Source organism: Phaseolus vulgaris, chromosome 8, assembly GCF_000499845.2.
Source record: "Phaseolus vulgaris cultivar G19833 chromosome 8, P. vulgaris v2.0, whole genome shotgun sequence".
Lineage (NCBI taxonomy): Eukaryota > Viridiplantae > Streptophyta > Magnoliopsida > Fabales > Fabaceae > Phaseolus > Phaseolus vulgaris.
In genome coordinates, this window is record NC_023752.2 from 11,750,400 (window position 1) to 11,772,010 (window position 21,611).

At 29.7% G+C, this 21,611-nt stretch overlaps 1 protein-coding gene and 2 pseudogenes across 1 annotated transcript; all 3 read left to right on the forward strand.

The window, feature by feature from the left end:
- Positions 1-3,710: 3,710 nt before the first annotated feature.
- Positions 3,711-7,533, forward strand: LOC137827024 (MDIS1-interacting receptor like kinase 2-like). Its single transcript, XM_068633216.1, is given in 3 exon segments — positions 3,711-5,389; positions 5,392-6,795; positions 6,948-7,533. Coding segments are annotated over 3 exon segments (3,315 nt in total). The 5' UTR covers positions 3,711-3,783; the 3' UTR covers positions 7,253-7,533.
- Positions 7,534-16,404: 8,871 nt separating this feature from the next.
- LOC137824567 (probable leucine-rich repeat receptor-like protein kinase At1g35710) lies at positions 16,405-16,951 on the forward strand (annotated as a pseudogene).
- Positions 16,952-17,309: 358 nt separating this feature from the next.
- LOC137824568 (MDIS1-interacting receptor like kinase 2-like) lies at positions 17,310-21,298 on the forward strand (annotated as a pseudogene).
- Positions 21,299-21,611: the final 313 nt, after the last annotated feature.

Sequence of the window (21,611 nt, forward strand, 5' to 3'; positions counted from 1 at the left end):
TTTATTGTGTGTGTATAGTAGTTTTATTTGACTTGAGTAATATTACTTTTATCCGGATATAGATAGATAGAGAGAAAAAGGAAGAAATTATATAATATTAATATAACTTTAATACTATAAATACATATATATTGATTAATATATTTTTTTATTTAATCATTAATTTTTTAAAACTCATGGTTGAATTTAAATTTACTTTCATATTATATATATATATATATTAATATAAAATTATTTGATATCTTATTTTCAAATATAGGTTATTATAGGTAGTTGTGAAGTTTTTGTTAGATGGCTATATAAGTGCTTGTATCTTATACTTCTTTTCTGATTTGAGATTCTTGTATAAGGATTGAAATATCCTTAAAATGTTTCCTTTAATTTTTTTTATTCTTTGTCGATAAAAAAAAATCTTATTTTCAAATATTTACTTACATAGATTAAAATTGATATAATGTATAATTTTTAAAATATTTTAAATTATAAATTATTTAATCACTTTGTCATTATGATTTATATATTAGTAGAAAGGGTTATTTAGTAACAACTTTTTACATAGATTTATGGAATAATTAATATAGTTTAAACTATAATGATATGCTAACTAGTAATCTGTATTAGAGATTTAATTAATAGTTAATGTAAAAGTCATCATTCTATGTTAAAAGATAATATTGTTTGTTGACAATATTCTTTACTATAACACACAAGTAAAACCAACTACCTATAATGAACTTAATTAAGTCAATATGATCGTAAAATAATAATTAATATGATAGTTGATTTTAATGTAATAGGTAATATGATGACTATGAGTATGACATATATTAAATGTGATTCATATGTTAATATTGTTAGTATCATTAATATTGTTAGTATTATTATTATTGTTAGTATTATTAATATTATTAATATTGTTAGTATTGTTAGTATTGTTAGTATTATTAATATTGTTAGTATTATTAATATTATTAGTATTGTTTGTATTATTAATATTGTTAGTATTGTTAATATTATTAATATTGTTAATATTGTTAGTATTGTTAATATTGTTAGTATTGTTAAGATTATTAGTATTGTTAATATTATTAGTATAATAAAAATCATAATAAAACTAAAGAATTTGCTTGGTGTAGTGGTTAAATTCTCCTTAGTTGCTAAAGGAACCTGGCTTCGAATCCCATTCATTGTTAATTTTATTTTATGGTGCCAATATTTACATACGGAATTTGATGTAATAATCTGTATGTAATTCGTGTTTTTCTTGTAGTGATATAAAATTTAAATTTATTTAAGTTACTAATCAAAAGTTTTATCTAACTTTTTTTTCTTAAGCCAAATAAAACATTTTTAGATAAAATTTACTCTCTATTTTTAAATGCATCCATTACATTTTGCATTAATTAATTACTTCATCTTGAATTTATATTCTTAAATTTATGTATATTTTATATAATATTTACAAAATTTAAATACACATTTTTTTTACTATTTTTTACTTAATTATTATTTTTCTACATGTTTTCAAATCTTTATAAACTTTTTAAGATAACTTCTTTTAAATAATTTTAAAATTAAACACTTCATAAATTTAATAAATTTAATTTAACTAATTTATATCATAATTTCAAAAAATAAAATATTTATGACAATATATAAATAAAATAAATTTAAAATAAATAATCTTTAAAATAATAAAATATTTTATATAACATTTAAATAATTTAAATACATCTTTTCTTTTACTCAATTAATTTTAAATCAAACACTTAATTAATTTAATAAATTTAATTTAACTAATTTATATTAAAAATTGATAAATTAAATAATTTATTATAATATTAAAGAAATAATTTTAAAATAAATACAATAAACAATTAAATATTAAAATATTTCTTATAATATTATACATTAAATAAATTTAAATAAATAATTTAAAAATCCTAAAATATAAACATGCGTGGGTCGTGACCGACACAAGCCGACGCATATGTGTGGGCCTCGGCCGATGCAAACTGGATTTAAAAAAAAAAATTAAATCCATAAGTGCGTCTGTTTTGCGTCGAATGCCATTTTGCGTGAATTTTACGCCATTTTAACCGACGATATTAGCGTCCGTAGTTGATCGATGATACTAGCGTCCGTAGTTAGCCCATGCAAATATTTGAAAACTAATCACTTATTTTCTTGTAGTGTATTGTGAGTCCTCCACATACTGAAAATACCATCGAACCCAGTCTATTTTATTGTCTCCCAATGTGACCAATTTTGTTTTCAACAAACATAATAAATCTGGCCCCTCCATATTTAAGATTTCCTTAATGCCAAATGGCCAAGTTGCATAAGCGTGTTCAGTTCATTGCCATGCATATCGTGAGCACAACGCCAGAAGGAATACCCTACTACAGAAGACTTGCAGAAGCTCTTATGTATCATTTTCAGTACATCCTTAACCATGCGTTGACGCCAACTACCCAAAGACTATAAGACATCATTTCGTTCGTAGTTACCCCATATCCGCAAATCATGTCCAGCTTAAGATTCACTCCACAAATTTAGCAGTGTCTTTCTTTACCATACGGGTCTGAACTTATTTCTTACAACAACAACAAAATGTGTTCATTTTAAGGAATATACTATTAGATAAATAATCTTTCTAATAATTAGATAAAAACGTAAAATATTTAGCCTCATTAGAGAAGCATTTTGCCTCATAATAACTTTGTCTGTGTTTTTGTTTTTAGAAAAATATTTCGTAATAAAATAAGCAGATTTTTCTTTCTTTTGCGTATTTATAATCTAGTGATTTTAATTTGATAATTTATAGCGTATTATACTTTTGTCATAAAATTATTAAAACAATTACCTATTTACCACTTTTTGAACGATATAATTTTATTTCTAACATGTTTTAATATGGTCAACAGATAACCAGATTTCTCAAGTTTGTAATTAGAAGTATCATTTCTGGTTTTGAAAACATGTATTGCAAATATTAACGTCTTATACAATCTGGAAGTCTCTATATAATCTTGACTAAGAAAACCTAGATTCATGCAGAAGAAAACAATTATTTTCTTCATACAATTAATTTTGAAAATATTTATTTTAATAAAATATTAATCTATCTATACTATTATATATATTAACTAATTTTGTCAAACATTTGTAATTTAATAATAACAGCTTTAAGTTGGAAATTGAAAATTGTTTCTTTAACTTAATAACCAATTTTATTAAGTGTTAACCCTAAGGTAATGAACATTGGTCTATCATTTTCAGTGGCACAACGCCAGAAGGAACATTCAATTACAGAAGACTTGCAGAAGTCTTTATGTATAATTTTCAGTTCATGCGTTGACGCCACAGACAAATTAAAAGTCATTTCAGAAGACTGAAGAACTCCCAAAGACTATAATACATAATTTCATACACAAATCATGTCCAGCTTAAGATTCACTCCACAAATTTCAAATAATAATGAAAATTTCCATTTTAATTAAAATAAAATAATAATAACAATATTAGAATATGAATTTTCTCATGCGTCATTTTAAATACGAAAGTTAACAACTCTCAATTACAAAAATATAAATGAACATATAAAATAAACTTTAACATTTTCGATATATTGCAAATAACTTCTTAAATAAAATGCTAGTTTAGAACTCTTTCAAGAATCATCACCATATATATAAACCTCTGAAAGTTGAAGCATCTTCAATATCCAAACTTTGGGTTCTGATAGAGAATCAGTGATTAAAGAATTAATCCATAGCAACCATGGTGTTCTTATTTCCAACGTTTCAGTTCATGAAGCTCCTATCATTATGGCTGCTTCTACTTGTAATGGCCAATTCTCTCCATGCAGCATTGTCTTCCTCACTCTCACTTCAACACACAGAAGCAAACGCTCTGCTGAAGTGGAAAGCAAGCCTTGACAAGCAAAGTCAAACATTACTATCTTCATGGGATGGCAATACTTCTTGCAGTTGGCTTGGAATTTCTTGTGACTACTCAGGATCAGTCTCCAACATAAATCTTACAAACATTGGATTAAGTGGTACGCTTCAAACTCTCAATTTTTCATCACTTCCAAACATCCTCACTCTAGACATGAGTCTTAACTCCTTGAGTGGAAGTATTCCTCCTCAAATTGGAGTCTTATCCAAACTCACTCATCTTGATTTAAGTCTCAATCATCTCACTGGACCAATTCCTTCTGAAATAACTCACTTGGTCAATCTTCACTTTTTACATTTGGTAAATAATGTTTTCAATGGTTCTATTCCTGAAGAAATAGGTGCTTTAAGGAATTTGAGAGAGATTAAAATTGAATTGGCCAATCTCACCGGGACAATCCCAAATTCTATTGGAAAGCTATCATTCTTGTCAATACTTTCTTTATGGAATTGCAAACTCACAGGATCTATTCCAAAATCTATTGGAAATTTGACCAGTCTGTTAATTCTAGAATTTTCGCTCAACAAACTTTACGGACATATTCCTCACGAAATTGGGAATTTGTCAAACTTAGAGTTGTTGGGCCTTGGAGGTAATAACTTATATGGTAGTATTCCTCAAGAAATAGGTAAGTTGCAGAACCTAAATGTGCTATATATACCTGCAAACAATTTATCTGGAAACATTCCCGTGGCAATTGGGAAGTTGTTCAACTTGACGCAGTTATATCTATCCAATAATAATCTTTCGGGTTCTATTCCTCAAGAAATTGGAATGATGACAAATTTGGATCAACTTGATTTGTCCGAAAACTCTTTGTCAGGTTCAATCCCCCCTACAATTGGAAATTTGAGCAAGTTAGGCTATTTGTACATGTATAGAAACCATCTATCTCGATCCATTCCTAATGAAATAGGAAAACTACATTTTCTCCAGACGATCCAATTGTTAGAAAATAATATTTCTGGGTCAATTCCATCTTCCATAGGTAACTTGGTCAATTTGAAATCTATTCGTCTTGACAGAAACAAACTCTCCGGAACAATTCCTTCCACTATTGGTAACTTGACAGAGCTCACCACACTTGTTTTATTCTCAAATCAGCTGAGTGGACACATTCCAATAGAAATGAATATGCTTAACAACCTGGAAACATTGCATTTATATGAAAATAATTTCATTGGTCATTTGCCTCACAATGTTTGCATCAGTGGAAAGTTGCTTAAGTTTACTGCTAACAATAACTATTTCATGGGTCCAATACCTAAGAGTTTGAAGAATTGCACCAGTCTCAAAAGAGTTTGGCTTCAACAAAACCATTTGACAGGAAATATAACAGAGGATTTGGGTGTATACCCAAACTTGGATTACATAGATCTGAGTGAAAATAACTTTTATGGCCATCTTTCCCCACAATGGGAAAATGCCATAATCTCACATGTCTCAAAATCTCCAACAACAATTTATCAGGAAGCATTCCACCAGAACTAAGTCAGGCAACCAGGTTACAAGTACTTCAATTGTCTTCAAATTACCTCACGGGAGACATTCCTGAACATTTAGGTAATTTGACCTACTTGTTCGAACTCTCTCTCAATAATAATAATCTTTCGGGGAATGTTCCTATACAAATAGCAACATTGCAAAATCTTGAGACCTTAGAGCTCGGAGCAAATAGTTTTTCTGGCTTAATTCCAAATCAACTTGGTAATTTGGTCAAGTTATTACATTTGAATTTGAGCCAAAATAAATTTAGGGAAAATATTCCATATGAGTTTGGTAAATTAAAATATCTTCAAAGTCTTGATCTTAGCATGAACATTTTGAGTGGAAGAATACCATCAATGCTAGAAGAGTTGAAAAGCTTAGAAACATTAAACCTCTCACACAATCATCTTTCAGGCGATCTCTACAGCCTTGATGAGATGATAAGCTTAACATCTGTTGATATATCATACAACCAATTAGAGGGTCCACTTCCAAACATTTCAGCCTTTCAGATGGCTACTGTCGAAGCATTGAGAAATAATAAAGGCTTGTGTGGTAATGTCGCAGGCCTGGAACCATGCCCAACATCACGTGACCAATCTCAAAATCATAAGACTAACAAAGTCCTATTGGTTATTCTAGCCATTGGTTTGGGCACTTCCATGCTAGCATTATTTGTCTTTGGAGTCTTATATTATCTTTGTAGAAGGTTAAAGACAAAAGAACATCCGGATGTAGAATCATTATGCCAAAATCTTTTTGCGATATGGAGTTTTGATGGAAAGATGGTGTATGAGAACATAATTGCAGCCACAGAAGAGTTTGATAATAAACATCTCATTGGAGTTGGAGGACAAGGAAGTGTTTACAAAGCTGAATTGCAAACAGATCAAATTGTTGCTGTTAAGAAACTCCATTCAGTACAAAATGGAGAAATGTTGTACAATGATAAAGCTTTCAAAAGTGAAATTCAAGCTTTGACAGAGATTCGACATCGTAATATTGTGAGGCTATTTGGGTTTTGTTCTCATTCCCGATACTCATTTTTGGTGTATGAGTTCTTGGAAAAGGGGAGCATAGAAAAGATTTTAAAAGACGATGAAGAGGCAATTGCATTTAACTGGAATAGGAGGGTTGATGCCATTAAAGGAGTAGCAAATGCTTTATGCTATATGCATCATGATTGTTCACCTCCAATTGTTCATCGAGATATATCAAGCAAGAATGTTCTTTTGAATTTGGAGTATGTGGCTCATGTCTCAGATTTTGGAACAGCCAAACTTCTTAATCCTAATTCAACCAATTGGACCTCATTTGTGGGAACTTTTGGATATGCTGCTCCAGGTTAATTCCTTTCCTCTTTTATATTGACAATATAATGATTGTAAGTTTTCTTTGATAGTCTTAAATTCTTGTACCAAAAGACTATGATGGATAATTGTAGGTTTTGTTTTATTTTTGGAAATTTTATGATAACTTTTAATTTTTTTGTACAGAACTTGCATACACAATGAAAGTAAATGAAAAATGTGACGTGTACAGCTTTGGGGTATTGGCTCTAGAAATACTTTTTGGAGAGCACCCTGGAGATTTTGTAACTTTGTTACTGTCTACATCCAATGCCATGGATTCAACACTTGATATTCCTTCATTGTTGGGTAAGTTAGATCAACGTCTCCCATATCCTACAAATATTGCTAAGGAGATAGCTTCGATTGTAAGGATAGCAAGTGTTTGCTTGACTGAAAGTCCCAGTTCTCGTCCTACCATGGAGCAAGTTGTCAACTACTCTTCAATGTAGAAATCATGTTCAATTAGTTAATTTTACATTGTCATGAAAGTTGAAATGTTGAGTTTACCGAATGTGCTACATTGTAATTTTAATTCTAGTCTTCATATTTCGTGTTCGTTCTTTTGTTTTGTATGAGTTTTGTTTGGTTTTGTATTGTTTAATTGGTGTATTTTGTTCAGTGTCATGAATTTGTTTAAAAAATTGTTCCCTTTTCATATAGGCTTGGTGCAGCCAAATCTTATAAGGTCGTGATATATATTTTGAATTGGAATTGGTTTTAATTTTATATGCAACTAGCCTTGATAGACTTTGAATTACAATTGTGTATATTTGTCTCTTATTACTTTTAATTAGTTTTATCTAAATTTTATAATTTAAATATTATTTGTGAATTATATAATTTTAAAATAATAAAAAATAAAATTCAAAATATTACACATAACAGGAAAAATAAAACATAAGGAAATGATTAAGAAGGGATGAGAAGGACTGAGAGAAAAGAGTGAACAACAAAATATTTGATAAATAATCTTTCTAAAATCATTTGATAAATACGTAAAAGAAAAGAAAAAATATGTTTATTTTATTACAAAATATTTTTCTAAAAACATAAACACAGACAAAGTTATCCATTATTAGGCAAAATGCTTGTCTATAATTATTTTAAAATAGCATAAGGGAAAGAGAAAGAGAAAGAGAATTAGGTAAAATATAGAAGCCAACTCCCCAAAAAATCATAGAAGTGAACCATTCATTTTGTAATTGTTATTTAACAAAAAATAGGCGATTGCATTCACTTCTTATCATAGTATATTAAAACCAATTCAACCGTTTAAATTTAATTTATAATGATTTATTTACCAATTGAGTTCTATATTAATCCCAGCAGAAATATATATATGTACCAACACTTTGTTATTTTTATCATATTAGTTTATTTTACAGTTAAAATTTAATTATTTTTATTATTTTATAGTTAAAATTTGATTTATTTTAATATATTTTTAAAATTCACCAATAGTTATTTATAGTTGATTAGTAGTTTGAAAATTTGTAAACATTACCATTAAACTTTAAATACAAAAGTTAACAGCTCTCAATTACAAAAATATAAATGAAAATATATAAAAAAAAATTAACATTTTCTATATATTGTAAATAACTCTTAAAATAAAATGGTAGTTTAGAACTTCCTGAAGAAGCGTCACCACATATTGTTAATAGTTTAGAGAATGATCGGAAGACATAGAGAGAGAAAAGAGTAAAAACTCATATATCTTAAAGTGAATAAATCTGATAAAAAAACGTGAAACATAAAGGCAGAGATAAACGGTGAATAATAACTAAATTATGAATAATAACCAAGTTAGGTAATATGTTTAACATTCCCTGTAAACTTATGATAGGTTTTTTCAAAATCATAAGTTTATTGCGTATAGAAGTAAAATTGGGACTAGAAATACGTTTTATAAACACATCAACAAGTTGACAACGAGCAGGTATATGAATGAGAGAAACATGCTTTTGTTGTATGTGATCATGGACAAAGTGAATGTTTATCTCAAAGTGCTTGAACCTTGAGTGCATGACAGGATTAGCTAAAAGAAAAACCGCTCCAAGGTTATCAGAGAAAATTTTTGGCACTGTAGAGGAGAAATGGAGCTCAATTAATAAAGATTGAATTCATATCAACCAGGACAACAACAATCCCATGATAAGTGCTGCTTTTGAAGACTACCTTTTGTTTGTGAGAGGACCATGAGACAATATTAGAGCCAAAATACACATTGTATCCCGTTGTAAATTTTTGTCATTTATGTCACTAGCCCAGTCTGAGTCACAGAAGTCATGGATCGTGTTATTGGTGCTATGTTTGATAATAAGTCTGTGATCTAATGTGCCTTTGAGATACCTTAGGATTCGTTTGATTGCCTTCCAATTATGCTCTTGAGGACTATGCATGAACTGAGAGACTTTATTCACAGAAAACATGAGTTCTGGATGTGTGAAGAACACATATTGAAGAGCACCCACTGTGGATCCGAATAAAGACGGATCAAAAAAAGATGTAGAAACATTTTGTGATATCAATAGGCCAGATCCAGTGATAATAATATCATCTACATATATAAGTACAAACAAAGAAGAAGAATGAGTAAAACGAACAAACAATTATGGATCACTAGTTGTGGAATTAAAACCAAGAAGAGTGATACTTACGTTTTTTTATCATGAACAAGGTGCTTGTTTGAGGTGGCAAATAGCTTTGTTAAGCGTACACACTAGCTGAGGATTGGTAGAGATAAAACCTAGTGGTTGTTGCATGTATACATCCTCATGCATATCACCATTTAAAAATGTGTTATTGACGTCGATTCGATGAATGTTCCATTGAACAGACACTGGATGAGCAAAGCACCACTCTGATGGTAGTATGTTTGATTACAGGACTAAACGTCTTTGATTAGTCAAGACCTTTAGTTAAACTATACCCCCTGGCCACAAGTCGTGCCTTGTGATGCTGAAACGTGCCATTTGCATTATACTTGTTCTTAAAGATCCATTTGCAACCAACAATGTTTGCTTCTGGCAGTAAAGGAGTCAAAGTCCAAGTTCTATTGTTGATCAGAGCACAATATTCATCTTGCATGGCTTGATTCCATTGAGGAGATTGAAGATGCAGTATATGTTTTGGGCTTGAAAATACCTAACTTAGCGCGAGTAGTCATGGGATGAATGTTTTGATTAGATAAAGAAACAAAAAGAATTTGTGGTGGTGACAACAGGTCAGAATGTGTGATTGTGTAAAGGTGTTGTGGGCCTTGTAATATGATCAGAAATAGGAACAAAAGGAGTAGCAATTGGAGACATAGGAGCATGATGACTTTTTATGGCAAGTGCACCGCTTTGTCAAAAGTAATAATTGTCCCTAAGGACGGATATCGATCCACAAGGAACAATAAATTATCAAGTACAATAATCGCTAAATATAGAACAAAACAATTAAAAGTGTATTGAAAGTAGTTGTGTTGGCGATGATCAATCAGAAAACAGACAAAGAATTAGTTGTTTCAATTGGAAAAATAGGGATTAGGTTTCATCTCTCTCACTCTCATGTATTTTGATTAGCATGTCAATATTAAGTTCTTTAATTGAAATTGATGCCCGTATAAAAATCATTTATATCGATTCCTCGCATATAAAATCCTTAAGAATGTTCCCTAACTATCGATCCCTCGCATAATTATAAGAACAACTTAGAACGAAGCTTAGAATTTAAAAGCAATTAACATTTCAAGTCTATTCCTAGCACTCAAATATGTTAAGTATTGTTGTTTAGGTCCAAACCCTAAAAATACCTCCTGGTCAGATTTAAGATTCTCAATTTGTCACGAAAAATTAAAAGTAAAACAACAATACCAATAATCAATCAAGAACTGAATATTAATATATAAGATATCACCTCAATACATAAGAGTTTGAACAGATTACTCACAATCCCAAAGGGTAGAATTAGCCACGCATACTTCTAGTACCTTCCATTCTCCCAATTGGGTTACAATTCACTCTATGGTGTTTTCCTCTCAATCTGACACACTAGAGTTGAGCCTCTAGCCCTCTATTTATCCTAGTTTTCTAGGGTTAGGTTGTTTCATGTGTCGCGTTAATGGGCTAAATGATAAAACATAAAAAAGGCCCAATATTTCTTTGCATCTTTTTCCATTATGGGACCTTCCATCTTTATCTTTTTAGCTCAAATCATTCATCTTTAATCCAAATCTCCAATTTTTCTTAGAAATCTGCAATTAACACTAAATTTGGGAATAAAATACTTTTATTCAAATAAAGATCATAAAAAATATAAAAAGGTATAAATTCATAAATTAGGGATTATTTTATATGTAAATTAGCAATAAATCATCATAAGTGCCTATATTTTAATATGAAATATTACTGAAATTAGGCACTTATCACTCTCCCCAACTTAGAATCTTGCTTGTCTCAAGCAAAGTAAATGAATATATTTGAATTTAAATATCAAACAGCTTAATTCACTAAACAACAAATCAAATTAGAAACTTATGATGCTTCCAAATTCAAATATAGAAAAATATAGACACAATCAAATTCTAGGATCAAATCAAAACAAACAAATGACAATTCATCCAGGAATATCTTTTCATATGCTCACAGGTAAGTGTTTCTCTCTATTTTCACTGAATCATAACATATTTGAAACATGAATCTTGAGGTCTTTTCCAGGGTTGTAATGAGGCTGGGCTTCCAAAAAAATATTAGTTTTTCTTAGATAACAAAATGCACATCTTAAAGAAGAAGAACATACCTACAATTCAATTATAGATAACATATATGTTATTCAATCACCACTTTCTTTCGATGTCCTTTTTCCTCATTTTCTTTCTAACTTTTCATGATTTTCATGATGATTCTTTTCTTTTCTTTTCTATTTCTTTTTCTTCTTCTATTTCTCTTTTTTTTTCAATAATAGGAAAAGATTATTCCTAATTTCAACTTTTTGAGCTTTCACAATCATAACCAACCATTCTTTTTTCTATATGTATTGCATCTATGTTCTCCTTCCTTAAACATGCTAAAGGGTAGGAAAATATATCATTAAAGGTTGAGGTGCAATATTAACAAAAATTTCTTGGCCCAAAGGGGATATAAAAAAAATGGAATTATAATATAAAGGTTGGTTTTTTGGCCCTGACTCCTAATTAACACAAACAAATGCCTCAATCATCTTCATGCTCTTTTATGATGCAACAAAAATAAAATTAAGCAACCATAACTGTCAATTCATCAGTAAAACTCTCAAAACTGTTTAAGGTTCACACACTCACTTGGTTTAAATGGTCTCATTCCTTTTTGTCTTGTCATTATCTGTCTTAATCAATCATCCTGTTAAATTTTCATGTATCATAATTTTAACTACATTTGAATAGAGATTCAATCATATTTTCTTTTCTAACCTATGTCTAATTCATCTCACTATTTAATATTTAAACACAATTTCTTTTTTTCCATAATTCAAAATTAATATTCTAGTTCTTTTTTATTTGAAAAAAAAAAACTAGAAAACAAACAAATTAAAACTGAAATTTATTCAAGAAAGATAATTCAAGACTTAAAACTAACAAACTAAAAAAACAAGAAATTTATTCAAAATAAGCAATAAAAAAACTAAACAAATAAGCAAATAAACAAAAAAAAAATAATCGAAAAATAAAATAAATAAAATAAGACAAAATTCAAATAACTGAAAAGAAAAGAGAATTAGAAAGATAAAATCATATTTTTGCTCAATCCTCTCTTCTTAAGAAGTCATCCAGCTTATTGTTAAAATCTTTATCTACGGTCTTACTTCATTTGCTGGATCTGCCCCCTGAATAATAGAACTTGTCCCCATGTCAAAATACATAACTTGCAAAATGATTAGGAGGCATAAAGGATTTATTTATATTATTTAATTATTTAATTTTTTTTAAAAATAAAATTAGCAAAGGTAATAAAACAACATAAAACTAAAGTGTGGACTGGGTTGCCTCCCAGTAAGTGCTCGTTTAACGTCATCTAGCTTGACGCCTGTTTATTTCAAGATGGACAACTCTCTTTGTTGCATCATGTTGTATGCATTCTTCCTCGTTACAAGAACATCTTCAACCATACCATAAGGATCTTTGATGGATTTGTCTGCCAACTGCACCTTGGTGGGTTGAACCTTCAAATCACCTAAATACAGTGCAACCTTGTCCACAGATAAAGCACCTATAGACACGGGAAGATTAAAACCTCTTAAGTTCTTGGAATTTTGAAACAAGTCATTTTGAGTCATGACACTGCATCTAGTCTCCAACTCTCTATTTCTCCCTTCAATATAGCTCCTATTCTTCAGAAATCTCTCAAATTTTGAATCTTGCTTCAGATTTCCTGCAAAATAATTCCTAGGGAGCAATTTGTCAAAGAATTTTCTTTCCTTCTCTTTTTTTGAAGGAGGATGAGAATATGATAAATCTTTTTCAAGAACACTTCTCTCCTTATTTTTAATTTTTTCTTCCTCACTTCTTTTCATTTCTCTCTCTAACTCCTCAATCTCATCTTCTTTTTCAGCTATTACATTATTGCAATGCTCTTTTGGGTTGGTTTGGTTGTCGATTGAAAACTGACCACTTTGTATTTCTTCAAATTGTTTGGCCACTTTTCCTATTTGGATCTCTATATTCTTGATTGTTGCCATGCTATTTTCTTCCATTATCACAAGCTTTGTTAGGGCTTCTTCAACTTTACTCATTCTTTCAAGCATGGATGGATCCTCAACTTCAGGTGAATTGTTCAGATAAGAATAGTGACCATTAGGATGATCACCTCCACAAAAATCACACATGATTGATTGACTCTGACTTTGAGATGAATGCACAACATATAATTGTTGGGGCAATTTAGCCATTCGTGCGGTTAGTTGTCCAATCTGTTGTGTTAGAATTTTATTTTGAGCCAAGAGTGCATCTTCTAACGACCCTTCCTTCTGAGTATTTTGTCTATCATGTTGGGCTTGATAATCAGTTGACACCAATGCAACAATAATCCTTGTCGCTTGTTCTACATCAAGAGCCATCATTGTGCCGCCAGCTGCAACATCTAGGAGCATCTTTGTGTCAGATCTGAGACCGGTGAGAAATATGCTCAGTTGAGCAATATCTTCAAACCCATGATTTAGGCATTTTCTAAGAATCATTTTAAATCTTTCTCATGTCTCACATAATGATTCATCTGCTCCTTGTCTAAACACAAAAATTTCAGACTTTGCTTTGATGTAGCGAGAAATTGAAAAAAAATTTTGCAGAAATTTTTCCTCTACATCCTTCCAACTAGTGAGACTCTGATTTGGAAGTGATCTGAGCCAATCCTTAGCCTTTCCTGCCAATGGCAAAGAAAACAAGCGCATATAAACATTTTCAAGATCACTTGATTGAAAGCTCATTGTTCCCACCAATTCATAGAATGTAGACAAATGTGAACATGGATCCTCATGATCCATTGCTTTGAATTGATGGGTAATGATGAGAGTGAGAAAATTGGGATTTATTTTCAAAGGCCTTAGCAGTAGCAGGTATTGCGATACTAGAATAATGCATTGGTCCTTGGTACATGACATAATCTCCAAGTGTCCTCCTAGGAGGTGGTGCTTGTTCTTTTGCCATGTTGCTTTCTTCCTAAAATATATTAGTTTTTTTTTTCTTTAAAAAGAATAAAATAAAATAAATTCAAAATAAATTTGAAGATAAAAATAAAAACAAAATATGCAAAATAAAATAAAAATAAAACAAAAACAAAAATAAAACACTAAAATGACATTAAAAGAAAAATAACAAAAATATTAAAAAAAAATATTAAAAATATTAAAAAAAAATATAGATAAAATAAAAACCAAAAACAAAATAAAAGAAAACACTAAAAACAAGAAATAACTTACTTAAAAATAAAAAATAAATACTAGAAATAAAATAAAATAAAACTAAAAAGGAATAAAACTTAAAACTATAATTATAAACAACTAACTAATATTGTAACTAACTAGCTTACGTAGAAATAAAAATTAAAACTAGTAATGAAAAATAATTAATTAAAACAAATAAATAACAATTACGTAAACCTACGTAACATAACAAGAATCAGAGTAAAATTCAAAGAAAACATTAGTATCATTGGAAAATTTGGAAACGCTTAACAAATTTTTATTGAGCGTAGGAACATGCAGAAGATTTTGTAAAGAAAGAACAATGTTAGTGATAGGAGAAACAGAAGATGCAAAGCCACTATGAGAGATAACCATTTTTGTCATTCTTGAGAGTCTTTAGCAGCAACTTCATCTTCTGAATTTGAACAAGCGTATGAGATGCAAATTGTTCTTGAATATAGTTCTAGATTTGCGTAGAAGTATCTAAATCTACAACTTTAGTAAAAATATGGGTAGTCATTGAAGCAAGAATTCAGGCTAAGATAAGTTGATCTTGTTGTTGATATTGAAGAAAAGTATATGACGGTTGAGAAGTAAAAGAAGAAGGAGATGAAGAAGGAACTTGATTTCCTTCAAGAAACTTCAAAAGTTTAAGGACACGTATAGTGGCAAGAACCTAGTGACGCCAGAGAAGGAAATTATCTTCATTAAGTTTGAGGCTTATGGGAGTGGTGAAATGCTAACAAATGTTATTGTGGAAGAAGAGGAAAGAATTATAGCAAAGGAGGAAGGAGAGGTTGGGGATTCTCAATTTGTCACGGAAAATTAAAAGTAAAACAACAATACCAATAATCCATCAAGAACTGAATATTAATATATAAAATATCACCTCAATACATAAGAGTTTAAGCAGATTACTCCCAATCCCAAAGGGTAGAATTAGCCACGCATACTTCTATCACCTTCCACTCTCCCAATTGGGTTACAATTCACTCTGTGGTGTTTTCCTCTCAATCTGGCACACTAAGGTTGAGTCTCTAGCCCTCTATTTATCCTAGTTTTCTAGGGTTAGGTTGTTTATTGTGTCGCGCTAATGGGCTAAATGATAAAACATAAAAAGGCCCAATCTTTCTTTGCATCTTTTTCCATTCTGGGACCTATCTTTATCTTTTTTGCTCAAATCATTCATCTTTAATCCAAATCTCCAATCTTCCTTAGAAATCTGCAATTAACACTAAATTTGGGAATAAAATACTATTATTTAAATAAAGATCATAAAAAATGTAAAAAAGTATAAATTCATAAATTAGGGATTATTTTATATGTAAATTAGCAATAAATCCTCATAAGTGCCTATATTTTAATATGAAATATTACTGAAACTAGACACTTATCAGACGAAGACATCAGTAAAGAAACACTGGCTCATGATACCATGTTAGTAGGAGAGAGAATGATTGGAAGGTATAGAGAGAGAAAAGTGTAAAAACTCATATATTGAAAAGTGAATAAATTTGATCAGAAATGTGAAATATAAAGGCAGAGACAAATTGTAAATAATAACTAAAATTAGGTAATTTGTTTAATGTATATAAACCTCTGAAAGTTGAAGCATATTCAAGTTATCCAAACTTGAGTTCTGTTAGAGAATCAGTGATTCAAGAATTAATCCATAGCAACCATGATGTTTTTATTTCTTTAACCCATGAAGCTCTTATCATTATGGTTGCTTCTAGTTGTAATGGTCAGTTCTCTCCATGCAACATTGTCTTCCTCACTCTCACTTCAACACACAAAAGCAAATGCTCTTTTGAAGTGGAAAGCAAGCCTTGACATCCGAAGTCAAACATTACTATCTACATGGGATGGTAATACTTCTTGTAATTGGCTTGGAATTTCTTATGACTACTCAGGATCAATCTCCAACATAAATCTTACAAACATTGGAGTAAGTGGTACGCTTCAAACTCTCTATTTTTCATCTCTTCCAAACATCTTCAATCTAGATACTAGTCTTAACTCCTTGAGTAGAAGTATTCCTCCTTAAATTGGTGTTATCCAAAATCATTCATCTTGATTTAAGTCTCAATCATCTCACTAGACCAATTCCTTCTGAAATAACTCACTTGGTTAGTCTTCACTTTTTACATTTGGAAAATAATGGTTTCAATAGTTTTATTCCTGAAGAAATAGGTGCATTAAGGAATTTGAGATTAAAAATGAATTAGCTAATCTCACAAGGACAATTCCAAATTCTATTGGAAAGCTATCATTCTTGTCAATACTTCTTTTATGGAATTGCAGTCTCACAGGATCTATTCCAAAATCTATTGGAAATTTGATCAGTCTATTAAGTGTAGAGTTTTCATTCAACAAACTTTACGGACATATTCCTCACAAAATTGGGAATTTGTCATACTTAAAGTTTTTTAGGCTTGGAGTTAATTACTTATATGGTTGTATTCCTCAAGTTGTAGAATCTAAATGTTCTATATGTACATGTAAATAACTTATTTGGTAACATTCTAGTGGAAATTGAGAAGTTGGTCAACTTGAACAAGTTAAGGCTTTTTGTTCCTACCAAAAATGGACTTGGAGGTACCTCGGTGAGGACTGCGTGTTCCTCAGGGCGTGTTCCTCGGGGAGGTCCACCTGCAAAATACTCTTTGATGCTTAAGTCAGTAGGAGCATAAAGATGATGATACATTCTTAACAAAGAGGTAAGAGTAAGAGTATAGAATAAAGTTTATTGTTTCCTCTTACTGAGAGAGTCATCACCTATTTATAGGTCTTGTTGGACTCAGACCATTAAGAAAAGCATTGAATGGTTATCATGATATATAAATGATTTCTATAACCGCTAGTAACTTATAACCGATTTATGGTATGATTTATGTGTCTTAAATATAATATTAAACGGGCAGTTATTATCTGATTTATGTGCCTTAAATATTATATTAAAGGAGCGGTTCTTGGTCTGAATGTACCCGATCATAATTGGGGGCATGTACACTTTTCAATAATAATCTTTTGGGTTCTATTCCTTAAAAAATTAGAATATGAAAAATTTGTTTCAACTTAATTTGTCCCTTAACTCTTTATCACGTACAATCTCTCCTACAATCAGAAATTTGAGCAATTTATTCTATTTGTACATGTATGCCAACCATATATATAGGTCCATTCCTAATGAATTGGGAAAACTATATTTTCTTGTGACGATCCAATTGTTAAATAATAATCTTTGTAGGCCAATCCCACCTTCCATCGGTAACTTGGTCAATTTGGAATCTATTATGCTTTAATGTTATGTTTTGATTGAGGAGGGGATTTGTGGCGGAGGGGAGAGAGTGAATTTGTGAGGATCAGAGATGACGTGTGAGGATATTTGAAGTTGTTTGGATTGAGGGATGATAGACTAAATTTATATGGATGATTTATTGAAATTTGTGAGTGATATGATAATTGAGAAGGAAGTTATAAATTATTTTAAAGGTGTAAAATGTAAGTTTACAAATTTACCCTTGTTCTTAAAAAGTATTTGAATAATGAATTCTGATACTTATTTTAGGTTTAAGTTAATTAAATTTTTCTAATATATAATATTCATAGTTATTTGTATTTTTTAATAAAAAAATTAAAAAATATAATAGAAAATAATTTTGTGTTAAATTGAAATAAATTTATTAAATATATTAAAATTTATGAAAATAATATTTATTATTATATATTTTTGTTATTTTATATAACTATATATATATACTTTGTTGATATTATAATTTTATTTTATTATTTTTATTATTTATAATTATATGTTGTTATTAATAGTATAATTAAATATTTTTGAAATTGTTAAACAAATGTATCTAATATTTAATTTTTTTATTATATATATATAATTATATTAATAATTATAATAGTAATAAAATAATTAATATTATTAATATTTTTAATAATTTATATATTTTAAAAATAATGTAAAATTTAAACATAATGGTATGATAAAATTATCAGATTTTTATAAATATTATGAAATATTAACTATCAGCATGAAAAAAATGTATTTTATTTTTTATGTATCAATTTTTATTTCAATTTATATCCAATAAAATAAATAAAATAAAATATAAAATTTCACTTATCATTAATAAACACTGGAGGAACATGAAATAGTCGGTGACTACAATAGATAATAGATGAAGTCATTACATTAGAATCCCAAATGGAGATACCTCATGTTGTGTCATAGAAATTCAAAAAAATTACAAACATAATAATGTCCAATAACACATTAAATTTAACTGACAATCAAAATATGTTCAACATAAAAAATAATAATAAGACAATAAAAATACAATCAATGTTCTTCATGGCCTTCAAGCTTATGAAGTCTATCTCTGGAACAATTCCCTCAACTATTGCTCACATGACAAAGCTCACCACACTTGCTTGATTTTCAAATAAGCTTGGTGGATACATTCCAATAGAAATGAATGGACTAAACAACCTTGAATATTTGCAATTATATGAAAATAACTTCATTGGTCATTTGCCTCACAACATTTGCGTTAGTGGAAAATTGATAGATTTTAGTGTTAGCAATAACTATTTCACAGGTCTAGTACCCAATAGTTTGAAGAATTGCTCTAGTCTCATAAAAGTTTTGCTTGAGCAAAATCATTTAACAGGAAATATAATAGAGGATTTGAGTGTATACCCAAACAGGAAAACAACTTTTATGACCATCTTTCCCCAAATTGGAAAAAATGTCATAGTCTCACAAGCCTTAAAATCTCCAACAACAATTTATCAGGAAGCATTCCACTGGAACTAAGTCAGGAAAGCAATTTACATGTACTTCAATTGTCCTTAAACACCTCTCATGAGATATTCCTGAAGAGTTAGGTAATTTGATATACTTGATTGAACTCTCTATATATATTAATAATCTTTCAGAAAATGTTACTATACAAATAACATCATTGCAAAGACTTGACACCTTAAAGCTCAAAGCAAATAATCTTTTTGGCCAAATAAACTTGGTAACTTGGTCAAGTTATTACAATTGAATTTGAGCCAAAATAAATTTAGGAAAAATATTTCATCCAAGTTTGGTAAATTAAAATATCTTTAAAGTCTTGATCTTAGGATGAACATTTTGAGTGGAAAAATACCATTAATGCTGAGAGAGTTGAAAATGTTAGAAACATCAAATCTCTCACACAATCATCTATCTCTCCGACCTTGATGAGATGATAAGCTTGACATTTGTTGATATATCATACAACCAATTAGAGGGTCCACTTCCAAACATTTTAGCCTTTAATACGACTACCATTGAAGCATTGAAAGATAATAAAGGTTTTTGTGGTAATGTCTCAGGCTTGGAACCATGCCCAACGTCACGTGACAAATCTCAAAGTCATAAGACTAACAGAGTCATATTGGTACTTTTACCCATTAGTTTGAGCATTTGCATGCTAGCATTATTTGTCTTTGGAGTCTCATATCATCTTTATAAAAGGTCAAAGACAAAAGAACATTTGGATGTAGAATCATCAGGCCAAAATCATTTTTGCGATATGGAGTTTTGATGGAAAGATGGTGTATGAGAACATAATTGAAGCCACAAAAGAGTTTGACAATAAACATCTCATTGGAGTTGGAGGACAAGGAAGTGTTTACAAAGCTGAATTGCAAACAAATCAAATTGTTGTTTTTAAGAAATTCCATTCCATACAAAATGGAGAAATATCCAATGTTAAAGCTTTCAAAAGTGAAATTCAAGCTTTGACGGAGATTCGATATGGATTTTGTTCTCATTCCCGATTCTCATTTTTGGTATATGAGTTTTTGGAAAAGGGGAGCACAAATAAGATTTTAAAAGACGATGAACAAGATATTGCATTTAATTGGAATAAGAGGTTTGATGCCATTAAAGGTGTATCAAATGCTTTATTCTATATACATCATGATTGTTCACCTCCAATTGTTCATCGAGATATATCAAGCAAGAATGTTCTTTTGAATTTGGAGTATGTGGCTCATGTCTCAGATTTTGGAACAATCAATCTTCTTAATCCTAATTCAACCATTTGGACCTCATTTGTAGGAATTTTTGGATATGCTTCTCCAGGTTAAATCCATTCCTTTTTTATACTGGAATATAATGATTTTTTAAGTTTTCTTTGATAGTCTTAAATACTTGTAAAAAAATATTATGATGGGTAATTGTAGGTTTTGTTTTTATTTTTTAAAATATTATGATATTATGATAACTCTTTTAATTTTGTATAGAGTTTACATACACAATGGAAGTGAATGAAAAATGTCATGTATACAACTTTGGGGTATTGGCACTAGAAATACTTTTTGGAAAACACCTTAAAGATTTTATAAATTCATTTTTGACATCTTCATCAAAAGTAAAGAACTTAACTCTCGATATTCCTTGATTGATGTGTAAGTTAGATAAACATCTCTCATATCCTGTAAATATTACTAAGGAGATAGCTTTGATTGTAAGGATAGCAAATGTTTGCTTGACTAAAAGTCCTAGTTTTTGTCTACCATAGAGCAAGTTTTCATTTAATCTTCAGTGTAAAAATCATGTTCAATGAATTAATTTTGTTGCCATGAAAGTTGAAAGGTTGAATTTATCGAATGGGTTGCATTGTAATTTTAATTCTACTCTTCATATTCTATGTCAATTCTTCAGTTCTATATCCAAGTTTGATTTGGTCTTGTACCATTTAATCAATGTATTTTGTTTGTTTAAACAATTGTTCCCTTTTTATGTAGTTTTGGTGTGGCAAAATCTTAAGTTACTGATATATGCATTTTAAATTGAAATTGATTTTAACTTTATACGCAACTAGCCTTCCTAAA